The sequence below is a fragment of the Drosophila novamexicana genome, unplaced genomic scaffold, assembly GCF_003285875.2.
Source record: "Drosophila novamexicana strain 15010-1031.04,08,12 unplaced genomic scaffold, DnovRS2.1 tig00000485-arrow-pilon, whole genome shotgun sequence".
NCBI classification, from domain to species: Eukaryota; Metazoa; Arthropoda; class Insecta; order Diptera; family Drosophilidae; genus Drosophila; species Drosophila novamexicana.
The window spans coordinates 1,295,998-1,321,720 of NW_020824808.1; the positions used below are offsets into that span (position 1 = coordinate 1,295,998).

The 25,723-nt window shown below is 38.8% G+C and overlaps 1 protein-coding gene across 2 annotated transcripts in view; it reads left to right on the top strand.

Moving 5' to 3' along the window:
- LOC115761221 (protein similar-like) overlaps positions 1-25,723 on the top strand; it is a 115,020-nt gene that overhangs the window by 20,056 nt on the left and 69,241 nt on the right. The window contains exons 7-8 of one of the 2 annotated variants that reach the window (XM_030702910.1): positions 23,663-23,804; positions 24,515-24,561. In XM_030702910.1, coding sequence (XP_030558770.1) covers positions 23,663-23,804; positions 24,515-24,521 — 149 coding nt within the window. In that variant the 3' untranslated portion in view covers positions 24,522-24,561. Of the gene's footprint in view, positions 1-23,662; positions 23,805-24,514; positions 24,562-25,723 lie in introns of those variants that run through there. The other variant, XM_030702909.1, reaches the window with a different exon arrangement.

The following is a 25,723-nucleotide window of genomic DNA, read 5'->3' on the forward strand; positions in this document are numbered from 1 at the left end:
TAAAACGCGTTCTCGTCGTTAGTTTGTGCCGCGTAGCGTAAGCGTACGGGCGTACTCGCACTCTGACTCTTCCTCCGACTGACGGAGTCCTGTTAATGTCCTTACACATCAAAACAAAGTTGTCACTCGTTGGCTTCTTATACTCTAGCAGCGGGCATTTCAGTTATATTACGTGATGTAATGCATTAAGGGATATATTAACAATATAAAAAATATATTAATATATTCGCCTGAGTCGATAAAGCCTGTAAAGACCTGTAAAGATTGTTCTCAATTCTATTTGTTCGAAACCTTGCATAGATCCGTCTTTTTGTTGTGGACAGTACATAGTACATTTATCGTAACCCACCGGATCGAATCCCTATATAATATTGTTGCCATAGAAAATAAAAAGTTATTTTTCGAAAATCATTTGTTTTTTAAGATATCTTAGCCAATCTTATAATTTACTAGCTTTACTAGGGTCCTTATTTGCCAGGAACATTCGATTAGCAAATTGTATAGCTGGCATATGAATGATTGGTCAAACATTAAGTTTTTGTATTTAAAAAACATTTTTGTTTTACATCTTCAAACAAACTCCTGGATTACAAGTTTTAGTATGTTTCTATAATATCACGGAATCTTTTTAGCGTCGAATAACTATAGCATATTAAATCATTGATATAGGAACTATTTGTTTTTCTATGAAAAACATTTAAGTTTCTTAGGATATCAATAATTTCAAGCTTTACTAGACAACATTTATTAGATTCGGTCTACTAATCACATAGCTCCCATTTTATTTCGGATATCTTAAACAAACCTGGGTTTCCCTTTTGCTGAATCTTTTGAGTTTGTGGAAGCATGGAAAGCGGATCAGTACATTGTACACAGCTTGGCTTAGCCCAATCAAACTCAGTAAAAACGAGCTGCTGTTAGATCCAGTCCTTCTATAGGAACAGTACGTCAAAGCAAATGCTGTCCCATTATATGTATATATATATATCTAACATGGTCTATATCTGTTAGATGCCTGCAAGGGTATTCAATCTTTGGTGCTTTGCTTGCTTATTTTCTCATCACTTCCTGTCACGCCCTATCTTGCCGTGTCCTGCTGTGTGTCTCGCCCCGTCTGGTTCCGTCCACCAGTTACCGGCGCTTGCTTATTGCATTTAATTAGTTGTAGCACACCGTTGGCCAACTCCATCATCCGGCTTCTGCGTGTCCTGGCATAAAGTCCATTGTCCATTGCCGTTGCCAGGCTTTGCTTTAATTTCACTTTAGTTGCTAATTAGCTTTAGCGAAACTAAATAAATAAATTGTTTCGGGCAGCTTGGCTGTCTCTCTAGATGGTTTCTGCTTGAGCGCCCAAAAGTTTGGCTGCTTTCAGTGTTATTTTATTTTTTGTTTCGCTTGACGCATTCTCGTCAAATTCGGTTATTAGTTTACAAATATGATTGAAGCTAATTAGTTGGTCTGCCGCGCTTTCTAGTTCGTTAAAAGCTGTATATATGCTAATCTTATCAGTTTGCTTCGTATAACAACAACAAATGCGCTCAGTTTTAAGAAATATAAGATTGATTTAAATCAACTTAAATAGAAAGCAAATACAATAAAATAATATTTATCAAGCTGATTGCTTGACTAATTATAGTCATTTATTATTTGCAGTAATATTTAAATAGATCTTTCAATAACTTTATCAGCCATTTCTTGATTACATGTGTGCATATTGAAATAAGCGTTTGCCTAGTTTTTCAATATATATTCAAACTGTGCGCTTTGATTGCAATTATTTATCTGGATTTATAATTAACTTTTAACGATTAGTCTTTTGTGCTTCCCATTAATTCCCATGGCCCACAATAGTAAATTCAAAATATTTAATTTATCTGGCACTATCAGGTTCATATTAAGTACTCAAAAAGATTTATGTTGATTCAATTGTTTATTGCTTTTTCAGTTTAATAACCCATATAAGGTTTTATTACAAATGACATAATTTTGGACAGTGACATTTTGGGATATCCATTTATTAAATTTTCTTTTCGATAGTAAACAATGTTTATCGTTTGATAAGCTTTCACGATTTTTAGAAAGACTTGTCTATTATATCTTCTTTTTTTATAGAAAGTAATGCCGTTTCCACTTTCAAATCACATCTATTCAAATTAATCGAAAGTGCGTAGTTATTAAACTGCATCGATAGCTATCGCCAACTATAGTTATGGACTCTTAGTTCGGACGTTAAATGCATATTTTTATTAATTACTTTGGAAGTGTTTAGAAAGATCTAATTTATAACGATTATTATCGATTATTGTACACTGATACAATGATATCCCCCCAAGCAGTGCAGCAAGCAGTGCAAATTAACTGCTTACCTCGACAGTGTAAAAGTTATGGGTTTCTTTTTAGCTTGACTCGAGTATAAAATATAGGGCTAATTGAAGAAGCGTCAGCTTAAGTCATCATCCGCCGCCTGGACAAACCTTGGACTCCAAACATTTTGGGTCTCTGTTCTCGCTTAAGCACTTTACTAATTTTTGTTTTCAAGGAAGAATAAATTCCGGCTCTTGTCCTGGGGCAAGTTTCAGCCATTGTTTGCTTATTTGTTGCGTTTAATGGCCGCGTCATGTCGTCTACATTGACCAAATAATGTTTTTGGTATGTTGCTGCCGCTGCCGCTGCACTTAAAATGCCAACGCTGGGCAATAAAAGAGCTGCTGCTGACCATTGTTGGTGCATTGTACCCAAGAAAGAGGGCGCATCCTGGTCGAAGAAAAGGCAAACAAAAAGCTATAATGCTCCAGTCTAAAGTGTCCGACTAGAAGATAGCCTGTAAGCAGCGGCGAGTTTCCGTCACGCCTGAGCCTCCCTTAAAATGGGAAGATATACTGTAATAACTTGGGTATCTATTGGCCGATCTTTATGAAATATGTACGCATACCAAAGTCGAAGAATATATCTCCAAAAGAAATGCGATTCTTACAGCTTGGTGGGAAACGTGGAAAATCATACAGAATGTGAAATATTCTTAAACTGTGCGTGCTTTACGACAACCATATTCTTATTTTGGTATTTTTTTAATAATATGAAAATGGGAAATGATGTCGAAAAAAATGACTCATTTTGCGTATTATATCCGAGAATATATTCAACATCCAAGTCTCAAGAATATATATGGGATGCAAGATTCTTTTTTGTGCCTGTTACAAACATTTTCAAAATGCCATGATACCCTTTGGTCTATCCATTTTCAATGGTCACAGGGTACAAAAAACAAGAAGAAGCTAAGGAATTGTCACTGTACTACAATTGGAATTATTATTGGCTGCAATGACTTTGGCTTCTTGGCGGCAGACACGTTCTGTGCGAAATGACTTTCGGTTTTATGATGCGACATGCATTCGAGCTTGGACACACAACTGGACCCGTTGCTCAGGAATGCAGCTCCAGCTGCTCCGCATCCGGCTCGGCGTGCATATCGCATATCGTTAGCAAAAGTTGCCAGCGAGAGCTGTAAAAATGTCTTTGAAAGTCGTAAAAGTATTTCATACATTTTTGTTTGTTTTTTTTTTTTTGTCTTCTTCTATTTTTTTTTTATTAAGTCTCTCCGCATTCTGATAGTTAGCCACGTTAGCTTCTTGGCTAAGCAGCTGCCACGCCCACCCACACATTAGGAACTTTTCTACTTGGTTTTTAGTTATGTTAGTTGAAAGCTCACTCGACATATTATTGTTTATGGGCGCTGTCCATTTTTATTTCCATTTGATTTTCATAAAGTTGACATGCTTATGATCATATGCGAGAGTGCGTGGTTCGAGCTCCCAATTGAGTGAGAGGGGTCGGGGCCTCGAACCCTGTGCATTACTCGCTCTGGCTTAAAGCACTTGCGCCCTGTGACAAACAGTTCAATAAAATACAAAATGTGCGGAAAATCGCAAATGTCATGGCGAGGGCGAGCATTTGGAAATCTCGAAAACGTTTGCCACGTTTAGCTGTTACTGCGACTGCTGCTGCGACTGCTTCTGCTGCTGCTGCTGATGTGCATTGAAATGGAAATGCGAAATGGTTTCAACGAGCGAAAAAGAAAAACTGCGAGCATTTCCATGCTGCAAATAAAGACGACAATTTGGCCTCGAGGCGAAAAATTATGAAAAGCAGCAGCAGCAGCAGCAGCAGTAGCAAAGAAAATGTGAACAGCATTTTCCGACGCAAAAGTAAATTTAACGTGGCAGATAAATAAAAACCCGCCCAGATAAAGATAAAAGCAGCGCGCGTGGCAAATGTTGTAATAAATTTGCAACGAAAAACAATACCAACAAAATGTGGCGCTGGCAGATTTTGCCAACAGATCGACTGTTGCGTGAGCAAAACTTTATCTTCCCAGCACTGCTGGCAGTGGGTGTGGCAGCAGTAGCCGTAGCAGTAGCAGTAGCAGTAGCAGTAGCAGCAGTAGTCGGGTGCATTGCCGCGGCATTTGCCAAGGCGTTCAACTTTCAACTCTTGCAAAAGTTGATGCAGCTCTGCATTTGAGGGCGCCAATGACAGTTGCTGCTGCTGCTGCTGCTGCTGCAGTTACTGCAGTTACTGCAGCTACTGCTGCTGCATTTGTATACGTATGTGTTTATTTTTAGCACTTTTGACAGACACGTACGCAACAGCAGCGCCAAATGTTGCATGCTACTTGAGGCTTGCCTATGCCAAGTAGCAGCAGAAGCAACAGCAACAGCTTTAAATGCTGCCCAGAACGGACAACATTTTGCATGGGGCAGTTGCATGTCAGACTCTTCTCTATTCTCAACCTATGCAACTAGCTCCCTACCCTTGCCCCCTCCGTTTACTGCCGCATTTTCAAGTGCAACTTTTGAGTCTTCAGTTTATTTTTGGTTGGCTGTGTAATCAACATAACAAGCGACTTGGTAGTTTACGAGTCTGTTAATGCCTTTCACACACACACACCCACACACACCTACACCTACACACATCTAGACGCGCTTCCTGTCTAAAACGCCGTCATGTCTGCGCGGGCAAAACGCTTCCTGTCAAAATGTGTCGATGGGAGATGACAGCGTGAAGTCTTTAATACGTTTATTATTTATGCACGATTATTATTGCTTGAGAACCTATTCTTCACATAAGTACAGTGAAAACTGGCGACCATCGGTTAGCAATTGTCCGCTCGGCTAATAGAAGGGGCCTTGATTCATAAGTGTTTGAGAGAAAATGTCATCCATTATTATCCATCATTGATAGGAATATTGCCTTATAGGAGTGTCCGTTAGAACAGTTAAAAGGTATACTTTTGCCTTTTAAATTATGAGCTTATTATGTTAAACATTCGAGATTTTCATAAGCTCCTTAAGGTGTGCTATACTAAATTATTGGGAGCATTATCAGAATTAAAAATGAGAACATAATCGAGTCTGATCTAGATATTTCGTTTCTGTTCGAAAAGTAAATTTGAATATGGGTGCTCCAGAGTCCAGCATCAAATCATTTTGCTTACAAAAAGTTTGATCGAAATCGTAAGCTAGACCTGTCACGTATATCTTTTCTCACGCTTGCCACACTTGTCACGCGCCCATCGCTAATTCAGCTGTCAAGTCGTTGCACTCATCAGCTCTTGCTAGCAACCCGTGCTTGCCCCCTGCTACGTATTGTGGCATGCAATGCTGCCGCCGCCTCAACCGCCCACAAAGTTTATTTATATATATTTTTGTTTCGGGGACTGGGACTGGGACTGGGTAGTTTTGGGGGGCGAGGCGCGTGGGAGTTGCGCTTGGCCACCAGTTTATGTTAATGCACTTAAAATTTCGGGACGAACGCGACAAGAGTGGGCGTGGCAATGCGCTGATGGGCGGCGCTGCAGTTGCTGATGCGTCGCCGCATTTTATTACATGCATAATTTCGCCGTGGGATCGAGCTGCCAGACCAGACCCGACCCAACCAGACCAGACCGGCGCGTTCTGGGCCGACTGCAGCTTGGGCTCACGCTGCTACTCTCTTATTTATTTTGCTGGCTGTGTCTGGTTTGTCTGCGCCATGAAAAGCGCCAACTAATGCCGTCAAAACTAATGGTCCAATTCGAGTGGCTCGACGTTGGGGGGCTGCCATGTTGTCCTTAGCCCTGGCTTGACTGCTGCTGCTGCTGATGATGATGACGTCGCCGGCGTCGTTTCTAATCCTTGCTCGTGTGGATTGTAAAATTTACCAGTTAATTTTAGCCAAGTTGCCACACGCTTGCATTTGACAAATTAAAATTGCATGAGCGGAAATGCGGCTTAAAGTTTCACCGGATGCGCGAGCGCAACTGTGCGGCATTTCCTTTGAGAGCTACCACAAATAAATTACTTTCCAGCTGAGTGCAGCAGCCTCGGTTTTAGCAGCCACAAGTTCAAGGCTAATAGAAAACCATCAAATTCTTCTATTTACTACCAGTTATTTTTATTTTTTTCAAAATCCTTTTGACACCATTTGTCCAGTCAATCGTTAGCCAAAAAATGCGCATTCATTTTGATGAAGGGCTACTCTACGCCCCTCTCTCTGTTCGAACGCAATAATTCAAGATGACAGCTGTGAGGCCCTTCCCCTCTATTTGTTCCGTCAAATGTCAGTTTCCATTTGAGCCAAATCGAATAGTTGTCTGTCTTATGCGGTCAATCAGTTACGCCAGTCGTAAATCCCAAAAATAAGACATTCGTCTGCTGGGCTTCGATAAAAGTCAAATACTGCATGGATTCTTTTAGTTTAATAATAATTTTGGTTAAGAGTTTATTCATTGTTCGCTGTGGTCAGTCGTTTTTATTGGAGTAGTTTCATGAGTTATGCACAGTTTATGATAAATGTTACATAAAATGTTTAAGAGATTGTTCCTAAGACAGCTGTAAGAACACAAATACTTAACTATAGCTAATCATAAAATTGATAAGAGAATGAAAAGAACAAAATGAATGCAAGCTTTTTAGGGTTGTTTAATATGGAAATGTTTTCAACTTTTTCTCAAATCTATAATTTATCCATTTCCAAGAAAATGTTTACACAAGACTCGTAACTCAATGTTTGCTTTTTAATGAGCCTCTGCTGATCGCTTTGATGTGTCTTAAAACTCGTGCGGTTTATGACCCCCAAAGTTTCGCACAGTTTAATTTGTCTTTTCTTTTTAGTGCATTTTACAGCATTTCCTATTATTTTCACATAGGTTGTCGGAATAGTTGTTGCCAGCAGTTATTTATGCTATTTCCAAATGGTGTGTTATAAATAGCGCTACATTTTGAGCTGCCTCAAAGTAATTTGGCTAATGTTAATGAATTTACGTCTGCCTTTCAGTAGCAGCACAAAGCGCGCGTCTTATCTGTTAACCTGTTGATTTATTGGAGCGGGGCCCAGTCTCTGGGCGCCCTATGTTGGCCCGGAGTCGAAATGCCAGCCAGCCAGCCAGGCAGCCAGCATTCACTTCATTTCGCTAGTGTTTATTAAATATGCCGGCAATTTCCTGGCATTTGTTGGCATTTGCGTTTCGCTACGTGGGGCAAATGTTAATGGTGGCCTGCCACACAGCAACAGCGCCTTGAGTTATGCACCACTTTTCGGTTGCATCCTCCAAAACGTGGCGCAGCAGCGCATTTGCGCAGTTTATTTCATTAAGTTCATAAAAAAAAAAGAACAACAAGAATGAGGCGCTGGCTTGACTTGAGGGCAACAGTTTGCACTTGGCAAGTGGAAAAGCTTGTTGTTGCCCGCAATTCTCCAGTGCTTTGTATACCCTGTAGCCATTAGGCGGTGTACTATAGCTGTGAGCATGTTTTCAACAGGCAGCCGAAGTTAAAATGAGGCCCATTACTAAAGCTAGCTGAAATAGCAATATCCAACTAGAGAGCTAGAGGGTATGCTAAGGTTCTTCGATAAATATCGATTATTAAACTCCTTTTGAATGCATATTTAAGAGATTGTAAAGGTTAATTCATATTGTAGATAGGTTTTTGTTTGGCAGACGCTCACGCAGACGCAATGAATTTAAATTTAGATTGATGTTGAAGTTTTCCGATAGATCGATTAATATCGATCTCTCTCTCCAATTTCTTTTAAGGTATATCTAGGGCTTTAGAGGAGAATGTGACATCTTCGTATGGAATACGCGGTTAAATTATGCTTCTTAGTACCCTAATTCCACTGTCTCCATTAATAACTTATCGATATTCACTAAAGTTTAAGACGTTATTAGCTGTTTTTTTTTGTATCTGCGTTTTTGTAACTGCCATCTTAAGGCCTTGCAAATTGTAGGGCAATCGAATAAGATATGAGAAATTTATTTAAAAATAAATTTTTTATATAAGGGAAATTTTAGGGGAAATAGCAAGAGCTTGCTGCATACATATTTGTGTGTGTGTATGTGTGAGTTGAATTTGAAAGCTGCTAACAGGGTATAACGTAGTCAGTCACTTGCGACTGGCACGCTTCAACTGTATGTTGGTTTCCTTTCCTTTGGCTTACCTTTACAGCTCTATTTACAGCTGCACTAGCTGCTTAATCCTTGGCTGGGCAAATATTTCATTTCATTTCATTTCGTTTAGTTGCATCTATTTGTGCGGGCAGTGACTTATGATGATGAATGTAAATGGCAAGTACCCGGGCAGCCCCCCAATTCATATTAATCCTGCCTCACTAGCCCCCTCAACTGTCGGCCTTTGCACTTTGGCAATTTTTATATGCTTTAAAGGAAAAATAAAAGCAAGGCTCACAGTTGAACACTGTACGTGCTTTTGGCCATTGTCACGTCAGAATTGCATTGCATTGTCCGCCCTCGGCCTCGTCTCGTTTATGCAGCTAACAAATGTGGCAAGAGTAACCCGTCAGCCCGTCGCCCGCTGCCCCTTGGCATTTAAAATTAAATAAGCATTCAATTGAACTGCAAGACAACAGCGCTGGCTGCATTCGGCCCTCTAAATGCGTTAATAACATTTAATGTGCGTGCACTGCATGCCATGTCAAACACCCCTCCCTGCCCCTCAGCCTCACCTAAACCCCACTAATGTAATTTGGTTAAGTTAATTTCGATTCTTGTGCGCTTTTATGGCAGTTACCAACTGGCTGGCTAATTGAGTTTATCGCCGGGCAAGCGTTCAATGGCCGCTCTATGATGCTTTATCCTGGCCATAGTTTAGATATATGCAGTTGCACCTCTTTTAACGATGCAGGCGCCTTGCATCACTATCAGATTTTCTTGTGCTGCTCCCCCTTCTTTGCCTCCGCCTCCTGCAAGTTCACCGCTTTTGCTATCAGCGTCTTTGCATACTTTTCTGCTCTCAGTCAGTTGAAACTTTGCCGTTTTGCAAGTTTTTCGCAAGTCTTGCAGAAAATTATACAAAAGGCAAACGTGTGAAGGATGGAATGAGTGTGGGGGGGGGGGGTAACTGTACTGGGTAGGTGTGATTCCAGGGGTGTGTAGTGCTCCATGCAAATATGCATTTGATTACACGCCAAAAACTTGCAGCCAAACAAAGGCAATGCCCAAAGTTGTGACAATAGCCGCGCACAATGGAGCAAATACGATAAAACTTTAAAGCAACATAATTTATTTTCAATTTATTAATTAGTTAATTATATATATATAGCTATATATTTTTGTATCTATTTTTTTTATATAGGCTGTATAATACTTACATATATTTTTTTTTGTATATATCATTTTATTTATTGCATTTATTGTCAATTTAACTGTATTTTAGATAAGATACATTAATAGTAAAGGATCTTTGGGTATAATATAAATATAATTCGATTTTGTTGGAAAGGGTTTCGGCTTCTACATATACAACATATTTGATCTGGCCGATTACTTGAGATTTTGTTTGTTTTAAGATCAGCAATAGCTATCATAAATTCTTCAAGGACTTGACAGTCCTGTTTAATTTCTCTAGCAGTTGCACCACTGTGCGCCGCCGCAAGAGCCGCCACCGCAGCCGCAGCCGCAGCGTGTGGAATGACTTTTTGCCGTCGCTAGCGGGCGGCATTTAAGGCGACAGCCAAGCAAAGTAAATTTGTGTGTTTATTTGCAAACCCCGCGGCGTGCGGATCTCTCTCTGTGGCTCAACTTTGCACATTTTGCAGTGGCAAAACTAAAGCAGTTACAGCAGAGGGTTAGGGGTTGGGCCAGGGACAGTGGGCGGTGCACAAAGATAGCGCCAAAAGACACAAAATGTCAATCGGCGAAGTGGAAAATTTTCATTAAATTAAAAAAGCGCACACTTTTCACACACACACACACACACACACACACACACACACACACACACACACAGAGACAAACCGAAAATTGTCGACTAAAGAACAAACGCAACTGAAAAGAGAAAAAAAAATGAAGAAAAAGAAAAACTGCGAGAGGGAGAAAAAAAATGCCAATGAATGCGCAAAGTTTTATGTTTTTGGCTGCCGGGCGGAGATTTTCTTTATATTATTTTTTTGTGCATTTATTTTTTAGTTGAGCTTTCACTGTATTGGTGTGTGTGCGTGTGTGTTGCGAGTGTATTGCTTTTGCCAGACAAAACGTATAAATGTGCTTAGGCAAGCGAAAAGGGTGCGGCAAGCTAGCAAGTAATACTGTCAAAAACGTGAGCCTTAAACAATGCTACAGTTTTTTTCTCGCACAACCTCCGCCCCCCTATCGACACCTAATTGACCCGCACACACACACACACAAACCCCTATCAATCCCTTTACATTCAAGCAAAATGGTAATCTGCTCAGCCAAAGCAACAGCAGACCATTTGTCGCAGCTCTGAAAACCTTTTTGCCCACAATTTGTTTAACAAAAAGCCTTTTGACTCTGCCAAGCAAAAGGTCCTTGTCCCAATGTGGGGCGGGGGTCGCGGGGTAGCCGCGACGTCTGCTGCTTAATCAATCAAAAGCTGCTTGTGGCTTTGGTCCCGGCTTTGATCCAGCGGCGTCAAACAATTCGTGTAAACTGTCGAAATATTTGCGACACCCCAGCGAGTCCCGTGCACCTCCTCTCCAAACATACACCTCCCCCTCTCCCTTCCCTACTATTACGGCCGTTGCTGTGGGCGTTCATTGTCAAAAAGTTTGATTGCTTTAATGAGCTGTTGAGCTGTTAGGGACATTGCGCATACGCAACGTTCTGCCAGCCAAATTATGTCAAAATTGATATATTTTTTGATATGCTTGAAGTGAGCTGCCATCAATATCAATTTCTCATTTTAGCTGCTTATCTTGTTTGTTCTCCTTTTAATACCCTCTAGTCATGAAATGGGCAAGGAAAGAGTATAATTTCATTGGGCAAATGTATGTGAACGCTGTATAAATATTGTCTGCCCAGACAAGTCCGTTTATTTGTCGATGTGTCTGCATGCGCGGCTGAGCTTGAGCTTGAGCTTAAATCGGTTTCTAACTTAACTTATTCAGATCTTTTTTAATGATAATAAAAGCTAATAAAGGCTGTGGGTTGTTAAAACCTACAGAATTTAATTATATTCAAAGTTTATTTTGTTAAATACCCGTCATTACCGTCATTACACAACGTGGTACAAATCGATTTCTTACCTAATTTTTTGGGCAAGAGTTTGTGGGCTATAAAAGCTTACAATAATGCAAATATAAGGGAGAGGTACCAAATTGGGCATACTTCTACTCTTCTAATAAATGCAGCTCAAAAGCTTATTTCGAGTATGTTTCAGATAGTTCTATATAAATCGATTGCTAACTTCACTAGTGTAATTTCTGCATTGCAAATATATCGACAAAAAATTCCCATGCAACGTTCTAAGTCCCCCCGCTCGCTCAACCAAGTCAATTTTGGCCCTGCCCTTAAAGGGTATTTGCTAGTCGAGCACGGCCGTCATATTTACTTGATTCTTGGTTTGTTTATTTACTTTGGTTTCTTTTGGCCGGCGTTAATGTGCTTACATGAAAATCGTTTTAAATTGTTGTTTTTGGCGCTGTCCGCGCTCTGTCATTGTCAATTATTTTAGACATTTTTTCATTTCTTTTTTGCTTGTCCAAAAAAGCCGCCCGGAGCTGTTGTAGTGGCCTGTCCTATGTGCCGGGACCCTGCCACAGCTTTAGCTGCCCCAATCGGCTTCTGCTTCTGCTCCTGCTGCTGCATGTTGCGTGTCAGCTGCGTTGCGTTTTCTTTTCTCTCGCCTTTTTTCCGCGTCATTTTCTGAAATTGGCATTTAGTGTGCGACGAGCGGGATTTACACACGCACACACACACACACACACATACGCGCACAAACATCTAGATTGAGCTGCCTGCGTTTGGCTGTCTCGCAATGGTTTAGTTACACAATGGGTGCATTCACCTACGCGATGCCCCGCTGTGGATGCTACACGATGGCTTTGCCACTGACTGTGGCTCTGACGCTGCTTGTGGCTGTTTGTCTGACGCGTTTCCTGAACATGGCATGGCCCCAAAGTGTGTGTGTGCGAGTGTGTTTGTCTGTGTGAAAAGTGTTGCTAGTATCTGTTACTGCATCGCTGCATTTGTCTGTGCAACCGCTCACATTTCGTTTATTAAATGACAGCACGATATCTGCAAATGAAATTTTCCTTCAACGCATTTAGACGCTGACGTTGTCGTCGTCGCCGCTGCCTTCAATTGCTGAAATTGACAGTCAGACAGATAGATTGACATTTAAGCAACACTTTTGCATTGAACGCATTTAGACGCATCATAAAATTTTGTGTTGTGGCGCTTCGCTCTCCATTTTTTATGTGCCTCAGCACTTTGGCTCGAGTGCCGACAACTATTGCATACTTTTTGGCTTTCCAGCTGCCCATTATTCTCATTCACAAAAGTGGCATATATATATATATATATGTATGCATAGGTTTTGTATGTGTAGTGCCTGTATAGCACAGGCATTTGCTTTATTTCTATTTATACGCAACTGACAAAATAGAAAAAGTTTTCAATGAATAAATTATAGAATTGTCCTTTTTATTTTTTGCTTCTGTTGGCCTTTTGCATTATTTTCACAGTTTGAAAGCTTAAGAATTTAAAACTTATATTGGGTAGGAATTTTAAATATTCTAAGAAGCTAACAGATAATCCCTGCACAGAACGAAATCAAAACTGAATTTCCTTTTTATTAAAAAAAAATAATAATGACAGACTTTTATATGAAATCATCACAAAAATCTATAAAATAACAAAATGAAAAAGAGAGGCGAGAGTAAATGAAAGATTGAGTGCAGGAGAGCAAGAGTTTGAGCCGCGATAAAGTCTATTTGCTAATGGAACACTTGTAAGCATAGGCGAAACCTGGTAAGCCTTACTTAAATTCATGAGAACCGCATAGAAGGTCACTGTTATTGTAATTCGCAACGTAGCAGGGTGAATTTGTGAAATTAATAATAAATAAATAGTAGTAATTATTTGGGATAGTTTTATTCATTATAGAACTTTGATTAAAGCGCCTAAAACAATCTTTCTCAATGTACGCTAACACGTTCCCTTGTTTGAGCTAAAGGTCTACTTGGGGGCGAATAATCTGCTTTGACGCACATCCGTCCCGAGTTGGGTTAAATATGATATATAAGTGACCTGTTGTGATCTTACACGTAATAAAAGACTATTTCTGTCTAAAAATCAATATGGTGACAGACCTCAAAGTCACAGCTGAACATTATTAAGTGAATATTAAAATAAATATTTGAGTTATGAGTGGGACGCAGACTTTTGCTGGGTCGTGCCTTGCGTGTCAGCTAACAGGACGATTGAAAATTAATAAATCAACACAAGTAATGGATATTTTTTTCCTGGAATGATGCAGCAGAGTCATCAAGCCGTCAGTAAATTATTAGCAACAAGCTTCACGGAGCAAGTAAATAAGAAAACAGAAGAAGTAGAAGCTGAAACTAGCAAGAAATCTCTGTAGAAATCTTAAGCAAGTCCAATTAGACGTTTTGGCAAATGGACAAATAAACATCAAGGCAGAAAAAGAAACAGGACTAGGAACAGGACAAGAACACGACCGAACCAAACTAATTGTACAACATGAAGCAGCAAAAAAAAGCAAAAAAACATCGGAGAATATTGCAGTAAAACTTTCCATGCTTTTTTTCTCTCTCTACTTAATGCAACAATTGTTGCAAGTCAGTTGGCGCCGCTAATGAAAAACGGCAGCACCGGATGCGGGCAATACTTGGGAGGGGTCCCATTAAATTTTGCTTAATAAAGTTGCAGCTGGCGAGAAACAACAAAACAAGAAAAAAATAGGAACCCAGGAAAAAAAATGACCAAACATCAACACTTAATTGTTTGCCTGGCTGGCGTCTAGCAGAAGTGACTGGCTGTGACTGCGAGCGTGACTAACAGTGACTAGGAAGGCGCGGAGGTTGCTACGTGCCGAAACTTAACATTTCCGCGCTGATTGACGGCCCGTGTAAACAATAACAACAACAACAAGAGCGATTGACTGACTATAAAAAAACAGATGCTTACTGTAAATACACATTCACATGGGGCTTATTGAGCATACTAGAAGCGCATATTCAAAATAATTTAGGCGATAAATTCTAGTTTTGACAATAAACCCTAACAGCTCAGTGAGAGGATGTTTGAAAAGTTTAAGCTCACAAAAAAGTGTAATGCTAGCCAAATATCACATAACAACGAAAATATCAAATAACAACGTATATTTCTGTTAAGTTAACAGAAGAGTTTTACACACTGTTAAAATGGTGGAACATAAAAAGCTAACATAATAAACCCTTAACATACTGAGCCTGTGCTCAATGCCTGTTGGGAAAAAAGAGAGAATATAACCCTAACAGAAATTAAAGAATGGTGGAAGAAAGCTAGGCTTGTGAGCTCTATATGTCCTGCTTACAATAAAACGTTAAACAAAGTCTTGCATAACATAACGTTAAAATAAGGCTGTCTAACAGTACAATACACTTAACCGCTGCCATAATAGTTTTTAAAATATACGCTAACAGAAGACGTAGGCATTCTCTACATACTCTCTTTTTTGTCAAAGGCAGTAGAAGGTTAACGTAACATAAGTACACGTTGATACTAATATTGTCTACATAAAAGAGTGCTGTTAAGTTAACATACGAGAGTTAAAATTTGCTAATTGCACTTGTTAAAAGGTCGACAATTTGTCTAACTTTCGCAGAAAAGTTTATTATGTATAAAGTTAATATATTACTATGAAGAAACCCCTTCAAGTAATTGTAACTGTGCTTGTCTCCATGGAGATGAGATTTGTTCTTTTCTCTAACACTCTTGCCCTCTCTCACTCTCTCTCTCTCTGCAATAGATAGACTCCCATAGACGCGTTGATGATGTCTTTTCACGCTCAAATTGAGTTAATTAAAATTGTGGGTGCAGCTGAGATAGAAAAGAACCGACACCTACAATTTTAGACAGGTGCGTGCTATGCGCCGAGTGTTTTCGACAAAACCGAATAAATGAGCAGGGCGTTAGAAATGGTATTGGGAGAAGGAAGGGGGCCGGCAGGGTGCTCGGTAGTTAGGGGTTCGTTAGAAAACTGGCAATGAATGAATGTAATGAAATTTAAATACACGTTTTGCCAGCATTGCGGACATTTTGGCTTATTTGAACGGGAAACGTTGGCGGCGGCCAAAATGATTAAGTTGCTGATTTCAGCAGACACTGGCAAAAAGTTTTCAATTACCCCGCATTTATTTTTGTTAAATTTTAATTAGTGTGCACTGTGCACGGTCGGAGGAGTCGGCTCTATCTAGATTTAAGCTGGGCGAAAAATTTGCAGCAGTTTTAGCTCTTAATTTGGGAAATTAATTGAGGAATCTGAAGAATGGGACGAGGAGGGAATAATAAAGCTTAAGCTTATAAAATTGTGTTTGCTTAAAGTATGTAAAATATTCGGTATTGATTATTTTCTTTAGCCACGATAATACATTTCTATCGCTATAAAATATATAAATAAAAGAATACATTTTGTACTTATCGATAGGTAATAGCTTTTTTTTTGCCTTAAACAGTTTTAACAGGGTATTCTCTGGTTCGCATACTCTGCAGTTTGTTCTTAACATGCTTTTGTATTCTTATTTATTTGACTTTTTTAAAATGATTTAAATTTGCCTCGCGAATAAATAAATATTGACTGTGGCACGTCGAAATGTAGGAAAAACTCAAGTAAATATGCAAATTCTTTGACTTTTGTTTTCAATTAACTTTTCTTCCTTGTTGCCTTTTTCTTTATTTTTTCTTGCTTTGTTTTTGTTCTATTTTGCTTGTCACTGAACGCGCGACAATGGCGGAATGCTTAATTTCCAGTTATAGACAATTTTCCGCTTGGTGTGAAGTGATTTTTCTGTGCATGAGGGAAAATGCCGCTAAAAAATGTATTATTATAATAATCAGCTAGGGTTTCATATTCAAATAATCAAAAACCAAAGTTTTGAATCAAATTAATACATTAAAAAAATATATTAAAAACTAATTTCAGTTTGAGTTTCTGCTGTTTTTCTTCACTGTTCACCGATCAAGGTTTCGGCTTCTAATAAATAATATTACGGAGCTTGGAAATTAAACAAATTTGTGTTATATTGTATATTGAGGCTAGGCCACAAAAGTGCTTTGGCTACTTGGCCGCAGCTTTCAGCTTGGAAATATTTATGCAGCTTTATGAGCGTCCAGTTCATACTTTGAGTAGTTTTTAATGGCTTCACCGCAGGACAAAACTTTGTAACTCGGTGCACATCGCCCCCTCGTTTCTGGCCTACAAGGACATTTGATTAGTTTCCCTTAGCCAGTTAGTAGATCCACATGGAAAGCAGGCCAAATGCGCCGCAAACATGCGTGGCCAAAATGACAGGCTAAGCTGCGGCTCAGCAACCACAGCGGAGCAAACCGCACTTACTTCTTCTTCTTCTTATTGTTGTTGTGGTTCTGGCTCTAGGAATGTGGCCACCACCCACTGCGCTGCTGTGTTGGCCATTAATTTTGCCTCTTTGCATTTTGCCCGCACAGGCTCATAAAATATGCCCAGCCTCAAGCCACAAAAGTTGTTAGTTGGGATTCGATGGGTGGTTGGGCAAGCTTTATGACTCGGTCTAAAGTGACAAACACATGGAAACAGAAAACGCGATGACTTATCCAACACGCAGCTCCTTTTTATTACGTTGACATATTAAATTCAATATGCAATTTGAGAATTGAAAATTGATTCCAATAGAAAAGTTCAGGGTTGACGAATGGATGTAGGTTTTTTTTTACACCGAACCCATTGAAAATGAATAAATGTGCAAATTGACAGGCAGAAGGAAGCGTATGCGTCTCCAATAAAGAATGTATATATTCGTGATTAGAACGACGAGCTGATTCGATGTAGCCAAGTTTATCGATCCGTGCGCAAACGTCAATTTCGGACTCTACATAAACGAGAACCTACAATTGAAATACAGTAAGATGACGCCTAAAGAGTACTTCTATTAAGCGAACTCTCCTCTTGGGCGGACATTTTCTTTTTGGTCATTCTCAAACAGGCTACACGTATTCCCCCTCTGTTAAGCGGACACTTTTCTTGAATGGGAAAAAAGTTTTTAGAAGAGTTTTCATTGTTTAGAGTCTCGTACGATGAAAAGTTTTTTGTGCATACCTCGCCTCATAATATCGATAAATAACAATTTCGAAATTCGGGTTTTTAAGCGAGTCTCGAAAATGTAAAAGATAGCTAAACCAATCTTTGTATATAAGTACGTTATTGTTTAGTTAACCCAGATAATAAATAATTAATTTTTATCATTGGATACAATAGCCGAGTCGAGCTTTACTCGTTTTTAAGCAGTCATCGATAAGAATCGATATCGAATTCTGTTTTTGAGCAACAAAGAACAAAGAACTAACAAAGAAAACTTGCTTTGAGGCGTTAATCGTAGGAAAAATATAGTTTTAATATTCTCCACTAAATATTTATTTAGGTACTCTAAACAGCTCTTTCCTAATCTAAGTGATGACATATTCAAGTAGATAGCGTTTGGATTATAAATAATCGAGTATGTATTTAGCAAATATCCATAAGTTTATGTTTATGTCCATACTTATATTAAACAGAGTTAAAATACACCTTCGATTTGTTGTGTATTGAACAGATTTTGAGTTATAGCCGCTTATCGGGCTTTGTTGAGCAAAGGACGAACGCTTTTAAGGCAAGCAGAAATCCGTGCGCTGTTTTGGCTTGCCAGAGCAGTCGTTAGTTAGCATTATGGCCGAAAACCCTTTCATGTCGTTTGCCTCACGCTGAGCTGCACGGATTTGCACGGCTTGCTCTTTGGTTGGGCCAGCACTAAGGAGAACAACAACAACAAAGGTAGTGAATGCAATTTAACGCTTCAACGGGCGTTTATGAAGGACTCCAGCAGCAGCCGCAGGACGATGACAGCGCTGTTGAAGACGCTTTTCAATACGCTGCAATTGAGTTGCGCTGCGGTGTGTGTGCGGCAATTTGCATAAATTGGTTTAAATATGTATATATATCCTGTATACTCTATATATACACATATAAATTCCTATACATATGGATAAAAACATCAGTTGAAGTTCTTGAGCGCTTTAAAGCAGTTGCATTGGGCTTATGTCACGGCTTAATTCAATTAAAAAAGATTACGTATACGCCACGTGGCCGGATTGTGGAGGGGCTGCGAAGCAAAAATAAAAAATAAATGTCTAAAGGTCAATGGCTACGCAAAAGCTACGTAGCTTCAAGTTTTCTGGCTGTCAAGTCAACTACCTTTTGTAGCACGGTGCTGGTGTCCGGTTGTTTGGGTTGTTGGGTATTCGCCTGGCCAAACAATCCGCAAACAAATCCTTGATTTATGCGCACATCCTTGCGCACAAGCCAAACATTTATTTCCTTATCCACTTGTGCCAATGCGATTTGGCCAGGCAATGTCTTGGCCCTGGCCAGCAGTAAAAGTCGCTGCTAGCAGACACTGAAATGGACACAAATACACTATGCACACACACACTCACACACACATACACATGCTGGGCAATCAAATGAAAGCAAACTAGCGCCTGGGCTAACTGCCATTGTCAATTGTTGTTGCTGCTGTTGTGGCTTCTGGTCAGCGTGTGTTGACGATGATTTAGTATTATGTTGCTTCAAGGATTTAGTCGTGTACTCGAGCATGTCTGCACTGCATCCCAGTGCCTGCAACCTGTGTGTGCGTGCAACTAGTGCAGCCAACTTAAAACAAAAAAAAAATAAATAAATAAGAAGCTAGATCATGTGGGCAAAAGTGAGTCAAAGAAAATGCTATTTAGTTTATAAAAATTATTTGCTGAATTTTCGCAGCTAGACGCTTTTAAATCCCAACAAGTTGAAGCTTTTTTAAATTCTGCTGCTGTTAAAATTCCTAAGGTTCTTGAAATATCCAAAACCTGCTGTTTTTTCCAGGTGTTTAAACCTGGTGTCTATACATTCCTTTTTGTTAGTAATTTTAAGTTGTTTATGTTTATCTTGAAAAACAAATACAGTGATGTCTTTCACTGCAATCAAGTCTTTATTTTCTGAGTATATTGATGTTGTATATAAAAAACATATTGGCCAATTCTTTATATACCTTCCCTAAGAAAAACTGATGCACGTAAATTTCAGATTTTTTATTTGCATTTAAACTCTATATCTGTTAATCGAAAATGTATATAGATGCCATTAGCTCGAATATAACTCGTAACGTCTGCCTGAAGGCATTTAATATAACTTTTAGCTTTGAGGTTGAGCATCGAACTAAAAGCGACAGGTTGCTGGTTCAAATTTAGCAGCATTTTAGATACTTATGCCCTTGAAGAGGTTATAATTATTTTTTCCTGAAATGTGTTACACATAAAAGGAGACATCCCCAACCCTATATGGAATATGTGCCAGCCAGATCGGACCACAATATTGCATAGCTGCCATAGGAACAATCGGTCGAAAAGTAGGTTCTGATATGGCAAGATATTTTCATCATGCTCAGCATTTACGAGCTTTACTATTCTCACATATCTTCAAAACGAAAATTCGTACAAGGGTTTAAATCTTCGGCGTGCCTTAGGTTTGTTTATAAGTATTGCCTAGTAAAACATATACTTATAAATATTTTAGCTAGCTTTTACTTCTGCCACAAACACACATTCAACAAAAAAGAAGCCAAATTTGGCAGGAAATAGGCGAAATGTGCAGCACTGGCTGCAACCTGCGCTGGCTCCTTGCTATTTGTTCAACTTTGATACATAACCTTGAATGCGGTTCGAATGCGGTTTGAATGTTTGCCTTGCATTCATCTCAATCTCAATGCGGAATGAACTACAGCTGCCAATGCTACTCCTTGAGCATCCTTCGGCTGCTGTTCCTCTGCTGCTGCTTCTGCTGCTGCTGTTGCTGTTTGCTTATTTGTACAAATGGCTGCTCGTTGTCTGTCTGCATTCACCTCGCTTCCGCCCGCAGCTCTGGCTGCGTGTTCATAAATTCACTGACTGCTGCCGTCTTTGGAATGTGTTGCTAAAAATTCTAGATAAATGATCTTTTGTCGCTGTGCGCGTAGATATTTTAATATTTTGCCTTGAAACTTGTCTAGCTGGGAACTCTGGCACGGCAAAAGTCCTTGACTAAGGGCAAATCAAGTTCATGGCAAATGCAACAGCAGTCAGCAGCCGGCAGCTGCACTCTGCTAATTCCATAAACACTGGCAAATCGTCTGAGCTCTTTGGCTCTGGCCGGGCAGACGCCGCGTGCCTGGAATGTTGCACATGCAGCACACAGTTTCATGTTGCATACTTTTGCGCGCATCCTAATCCAGCAGCGGCAGCAGCCCAAGTCGCACCCTCTGCCTCGCCAGCGTCTGACATACACTGCTCACATGTGGCATACCTCCTTTTCGTAACTACGCCAACAAGCCTCTTCGATGTTGCCTTATTAATGACCCAGCATAATTATTATCCGGAATTGTGACAGAGACCCTGCGCACAGTGGTGCAGTTCTCAATGCACCGATGATTGGCAATGATCATCAACGATTGACGATAGTTCAATATAGATGATATTGTATCTATGTGTATTAATACCAACAAAAATCGATAAATAAAGCGTATATCTAATTTTAGAGTTGTTATTATTAAAAATCAAGTTTGTGTCGCGAATGACATTCCTTAGAATGGGTACATTTTTGATGACGACTGTTCATTTAAGGGATATATTTTGTGAAGAAAATTTAAAATTCCTTTCATAAAATACATATATAAATTATACAAATTTGGAACTTCATAAATTTTCAAAAAGCTTAAGTGGGATATTTTTTTGAATATTTTTTTTTTTTGAAGCTTATTTTGAAAATTTAAAAATTTTATTTTTTAACTTTCTCAACATAAACTTGAAATTAGTACTTATTTTCAAGTTGATTAAAGTCGAATTGAGAAATTGCAATTAAAAATAAATTTTAATAATATGTATATTTTTTAATATAAACATTAAGTTGAATAAATTAAAATTCCATATTTATACAAATTATGAAAAAAAAAAAAACAAATTATAAAGGTTTAAACGGGAAATACAAAATTTAAGGTATATAAAATACACCAAATATTCTTTAAAAGGTTTCTCAACATAAACTTGGCATTAATACTCTTTTTTTTTAATATTTTGGAAGTCGGATTTAGTAATTGAATGTATCTAATATATAGATATATTAAGTATAAATTACAATTCCATTTTTAAATATAAAATTGTGTTTAATTTTCTATCAGCTTCTTACTTTTGCTCACATGTTCGTAGACTGCACACCACTGTGCAGTGTGTGCGGCGCTTTTCGTGGACTGAAATTAACACGAGGCCACTAAGCCGCAAGCGCTGGCACAAAAGAAAAACTAATTTTCTGCTGCTGATTTCAAATTAACTGAATGAATGACTGAGTGAATGCGAGACTGAGTTAAATACACGCATATATATCTCACTCTATATGCACACACACACACACACACACACATATATATATATAGAGAGAGATATATAGATAAATCTAAATGCCATAATGATGGCAAAAAGCCAGCGATGCCTCAGTTTTCGCTCATGTTTCATTGGGATTTGTGTTTGTGGCTTTTACATTACAGTTTACGAATTCAATTTAAGTGTAGCTATTTGTGTTATATATATATATATATGATACATATGCTATATAGGGATGCTATTCTGGAGGAGACGATTGCCTTATTTGGTCTGCGGCAGCTGCGCCTGTAATTAGGCAACGGCAATTACCTGAGTTTTGGCCATTGGCTCGCTGAAAACGGGTCTAATAATAAACGCACAACATTTGGCTGCGACCTCGCTTGAACGCATTAAAGGCCATGAATTTCAATTGCCATGTACATGCCCCTTATGTCCTGCTTGTGCGCTGCTTGCAGGCGCATTACATTTTTATTAATCTTGTAGCAGCAAGTCTTTTTGTCATATATACATAAGTACACACACACATTCATCACACACACACACACACAAAAGACTCTAATTCCCTGCAAACATATTTATTTGATTTAATTTTTATAAGATTTTTTAATTAAAATCGTCTTTATGTAGCGCCCCTTGACAACCGCTGATATCGCTCTTCAGCTTATACCCTATAAGCACGGCTGTTCCGCACTTAAATACAGCATTAAAAAAAGCACAACACAAATTGGCATTGCTTAGCTCAGCACTTATAAAACATTGCCTCGAGCGGTTTTTGTGGCCCGGCTATTATTTAATATTTATGCCTGGCTGCCTTTGGCAAACGTCATTTGAAACTTGCCTATTTGGTTGTTGAAAATTCAAGCACAAAACCAAAGCCAGGGCTGCTTGAGAGCATTCAAAATGTTTATAATTGTTATTGTAATAACAATGTATAATAATAGATGCCTAATAATGCTGTGATATATAGATGTTGGTGAACCGAAAAGGCATTAGAAATTGGTCAAAGTTCTTGAATAAAGTTATGTTAATGTGTGTGCTCGGTAGAAGGGGGCATTTCCGACCAGTTTTATATATTATTTAGAATAGTTAGTTAGATTTAGAATACATTTGTATAAATGCAGCTTCATTAATTCAGAAGATTTGGTATAAGCCACCTTATCTTACCTGCAATCTTAATGCCCTTAAACTCATTAAAATCGAGCTGTGAATCTAAAAGTTATTCAAGAATGCATTTTATATAAACTTGCGGCAAGAGGAAAAAGAGGGTGTGTGTTTGTGCAAGTGCGAATGCCTATGTCTACTCTGGTGTAGGGTATCTGCCACTCGGGCAAGCTCGACTGGAGCACTCTATATCATATAGCATAGGTTTACTAAGCATAGCATATCACAATAAGCATATTAGTATTCACAATAAATTTGCAAGCATTCGCATTTATTAACTCTAGTTCAAACTTAAATTTTGTGAATTATATTTGGCCAAGATAATGTGTGTGCGCTTGTTTCTTTGACACCCAACCCTGGCATTTAATAGAAGTATATTACAAAAACCTAAACAGAAACTCAAACCGCAAAAACAATTTCAAATGATATAATTCCTATTGCTCTTGTCTTTGCTGTCGGCCGCAATTGGTTGTTTTTTGTAACTTGATTTGATTTATTTGGTCAAGTCAAGAGCTTGACTTACAATTATAGAATTGGACTTAACTAATGTGTATATCTAACGCTTCTTTGTTTTTGCAGTGCTGAGCAAGGGACAGGGCGAAACGTGTCGCTACCGTCTACTGGGCAAATTTGGCGGCTACTGCTGGATCGTGACGCAGGCGACGATTGTTTACGATAAGTTAAAGCCGCAGAGCGTTGTCTGCGTAAATTATGTCATCAGGTGAGTTCCATCGTTTGACAGTTTCTACCTCAACTAACCGATATAGTCTTATAAGTTATATTAATGAGCCTGAATTGAGCTGAGGCGGGCGGCCAAACAATGCCAAATATTTGCTCATTTACAAAGTCGGAGGCGGTTCGCGTTTTTATCATTTAATTAAACGCTGCCTAAAGACGGTAATTTGCATTGCCGCAATTTTATAATTAATCAAGCGTATTTAATTTCCCGTTGCACACTTTTGAACATGACATGCCATTACACCCAACCCACAATACCCTGCCCTACCCGCAGACCGCGTATCCACGAAGCATTCACAGCTGCTTCATTGAACTGCAAACGGCACAGGGACAAGATTTACATAGAGACGCACAGAGATTTTCCGCTTGTGTTTTTCTTCTTGTTTTCATGTGAAACGCACAAATAATTGCGTCAGTCAGCGGCAGGCCGCTGTCAACAGAATTGATTTGATTTGATTTGCTAATCTGCCTCTTTTGACACCCTGTAAATATGAACAGAGCAAAATAAAGGCGTGTAAGTGGGGTATATAGCATTTAAGGTTTAAGAAGCCTACCAATTATTAGTATATATTCAACATGTTTATTAGGTTTTGGTAATGAAATGCCTGTAATTCATGAAAGTATTGTCCTTACACTTTGTACTTCCGCACAGGATATCTCCAGGTCAATCATGCTCTCATATTTCTGTTCCAGATATTGACGTTCTGTATGACAGTGCCTACCATTTCCTTCAATTGATTGGAAAACGCGCCTGCCAACATGACGTATACTCAATCAGTACATAAAATTAACTTTCGTCTGCGGCTCAAAATATTTCACAAATTTCTGTATAGCCAATTCTTTGGTACACGTGTCCTTTAAGCATATTTATTTATGCGGCCAGCCTTACGTAAATTTGTATTTTTATGTACCCTTTCGACATGCCTCACGCATTTATGAATAAAATAAAGAGTATTTATTTTTGTATCCGTTAATTTGTGCGTGCATTATGGAAATTGTTTATGCTCGGTACGTGTCGAGCCCTTTTAACGAGTGACCCAAGCCGCAAGCACCATCAAATAAATAAATAAAGTCCAGGAGAAACCTTCTGTTTTTAACTGAGTTGTGACATTTGCATTCGAAGTTATACAGTTAAGGTTACATAGAAATGCTGGAAAATGGTACAAAATTCTAAAGCTATCGATTAAAAATAGCAATCGATGGTTCTGATAACAAATAGTCAATGAAGCTATCGATTACAAATCCCAGTTGATAGTTAAGATATAGTCAATATGTGATATTAGGGCTAACTTTTATTAAAATGCTCTTAAAGAATAATTCAAATAATCGATACAAATGCGATTGGCAGTTTGAAATTTTACCAGGGCCAATGTTAGGCACATTCTTAAAATAATCGGAAAAACTATCGATAACAAATCGCATTTAATAGTTGGATAGTTAAAGTATTATATTAATTATCGATACGACTATCGATAAAGAATCTCAACTGATAGTTAAGATGTTCAATATGTTTATTGAAATGCTTTAGGGAATATGTTTAAAGTACATAACTATCGATGTTGATAAAATTAGATACTATCGATAACTTAACACGAAATGCGTTATCTTCGTGGTGCTTGCAAGAAACAAACTCGATTTCATACAGAAATCTAGTGAATTTAATAGTCTGCCAGGGCGTCCCACATATAGTCGCAGGGCTTCCCCATACCTATAAATAATGTGTATATAACATTCCCAGCACCCCAAGCACTCCACCCCATTCATTTCTCTTACTTCCAGCTTGCGCGTAAGTATCCCAATCATAAAGTATTTATTTCTGTTAAAATTAAGCGTTAATGAGCAAATATTTGTGCATTGTTTTGTTTGGCCGATTTCCGGTTCTCGTGTTTCTCTCCGTTCCAT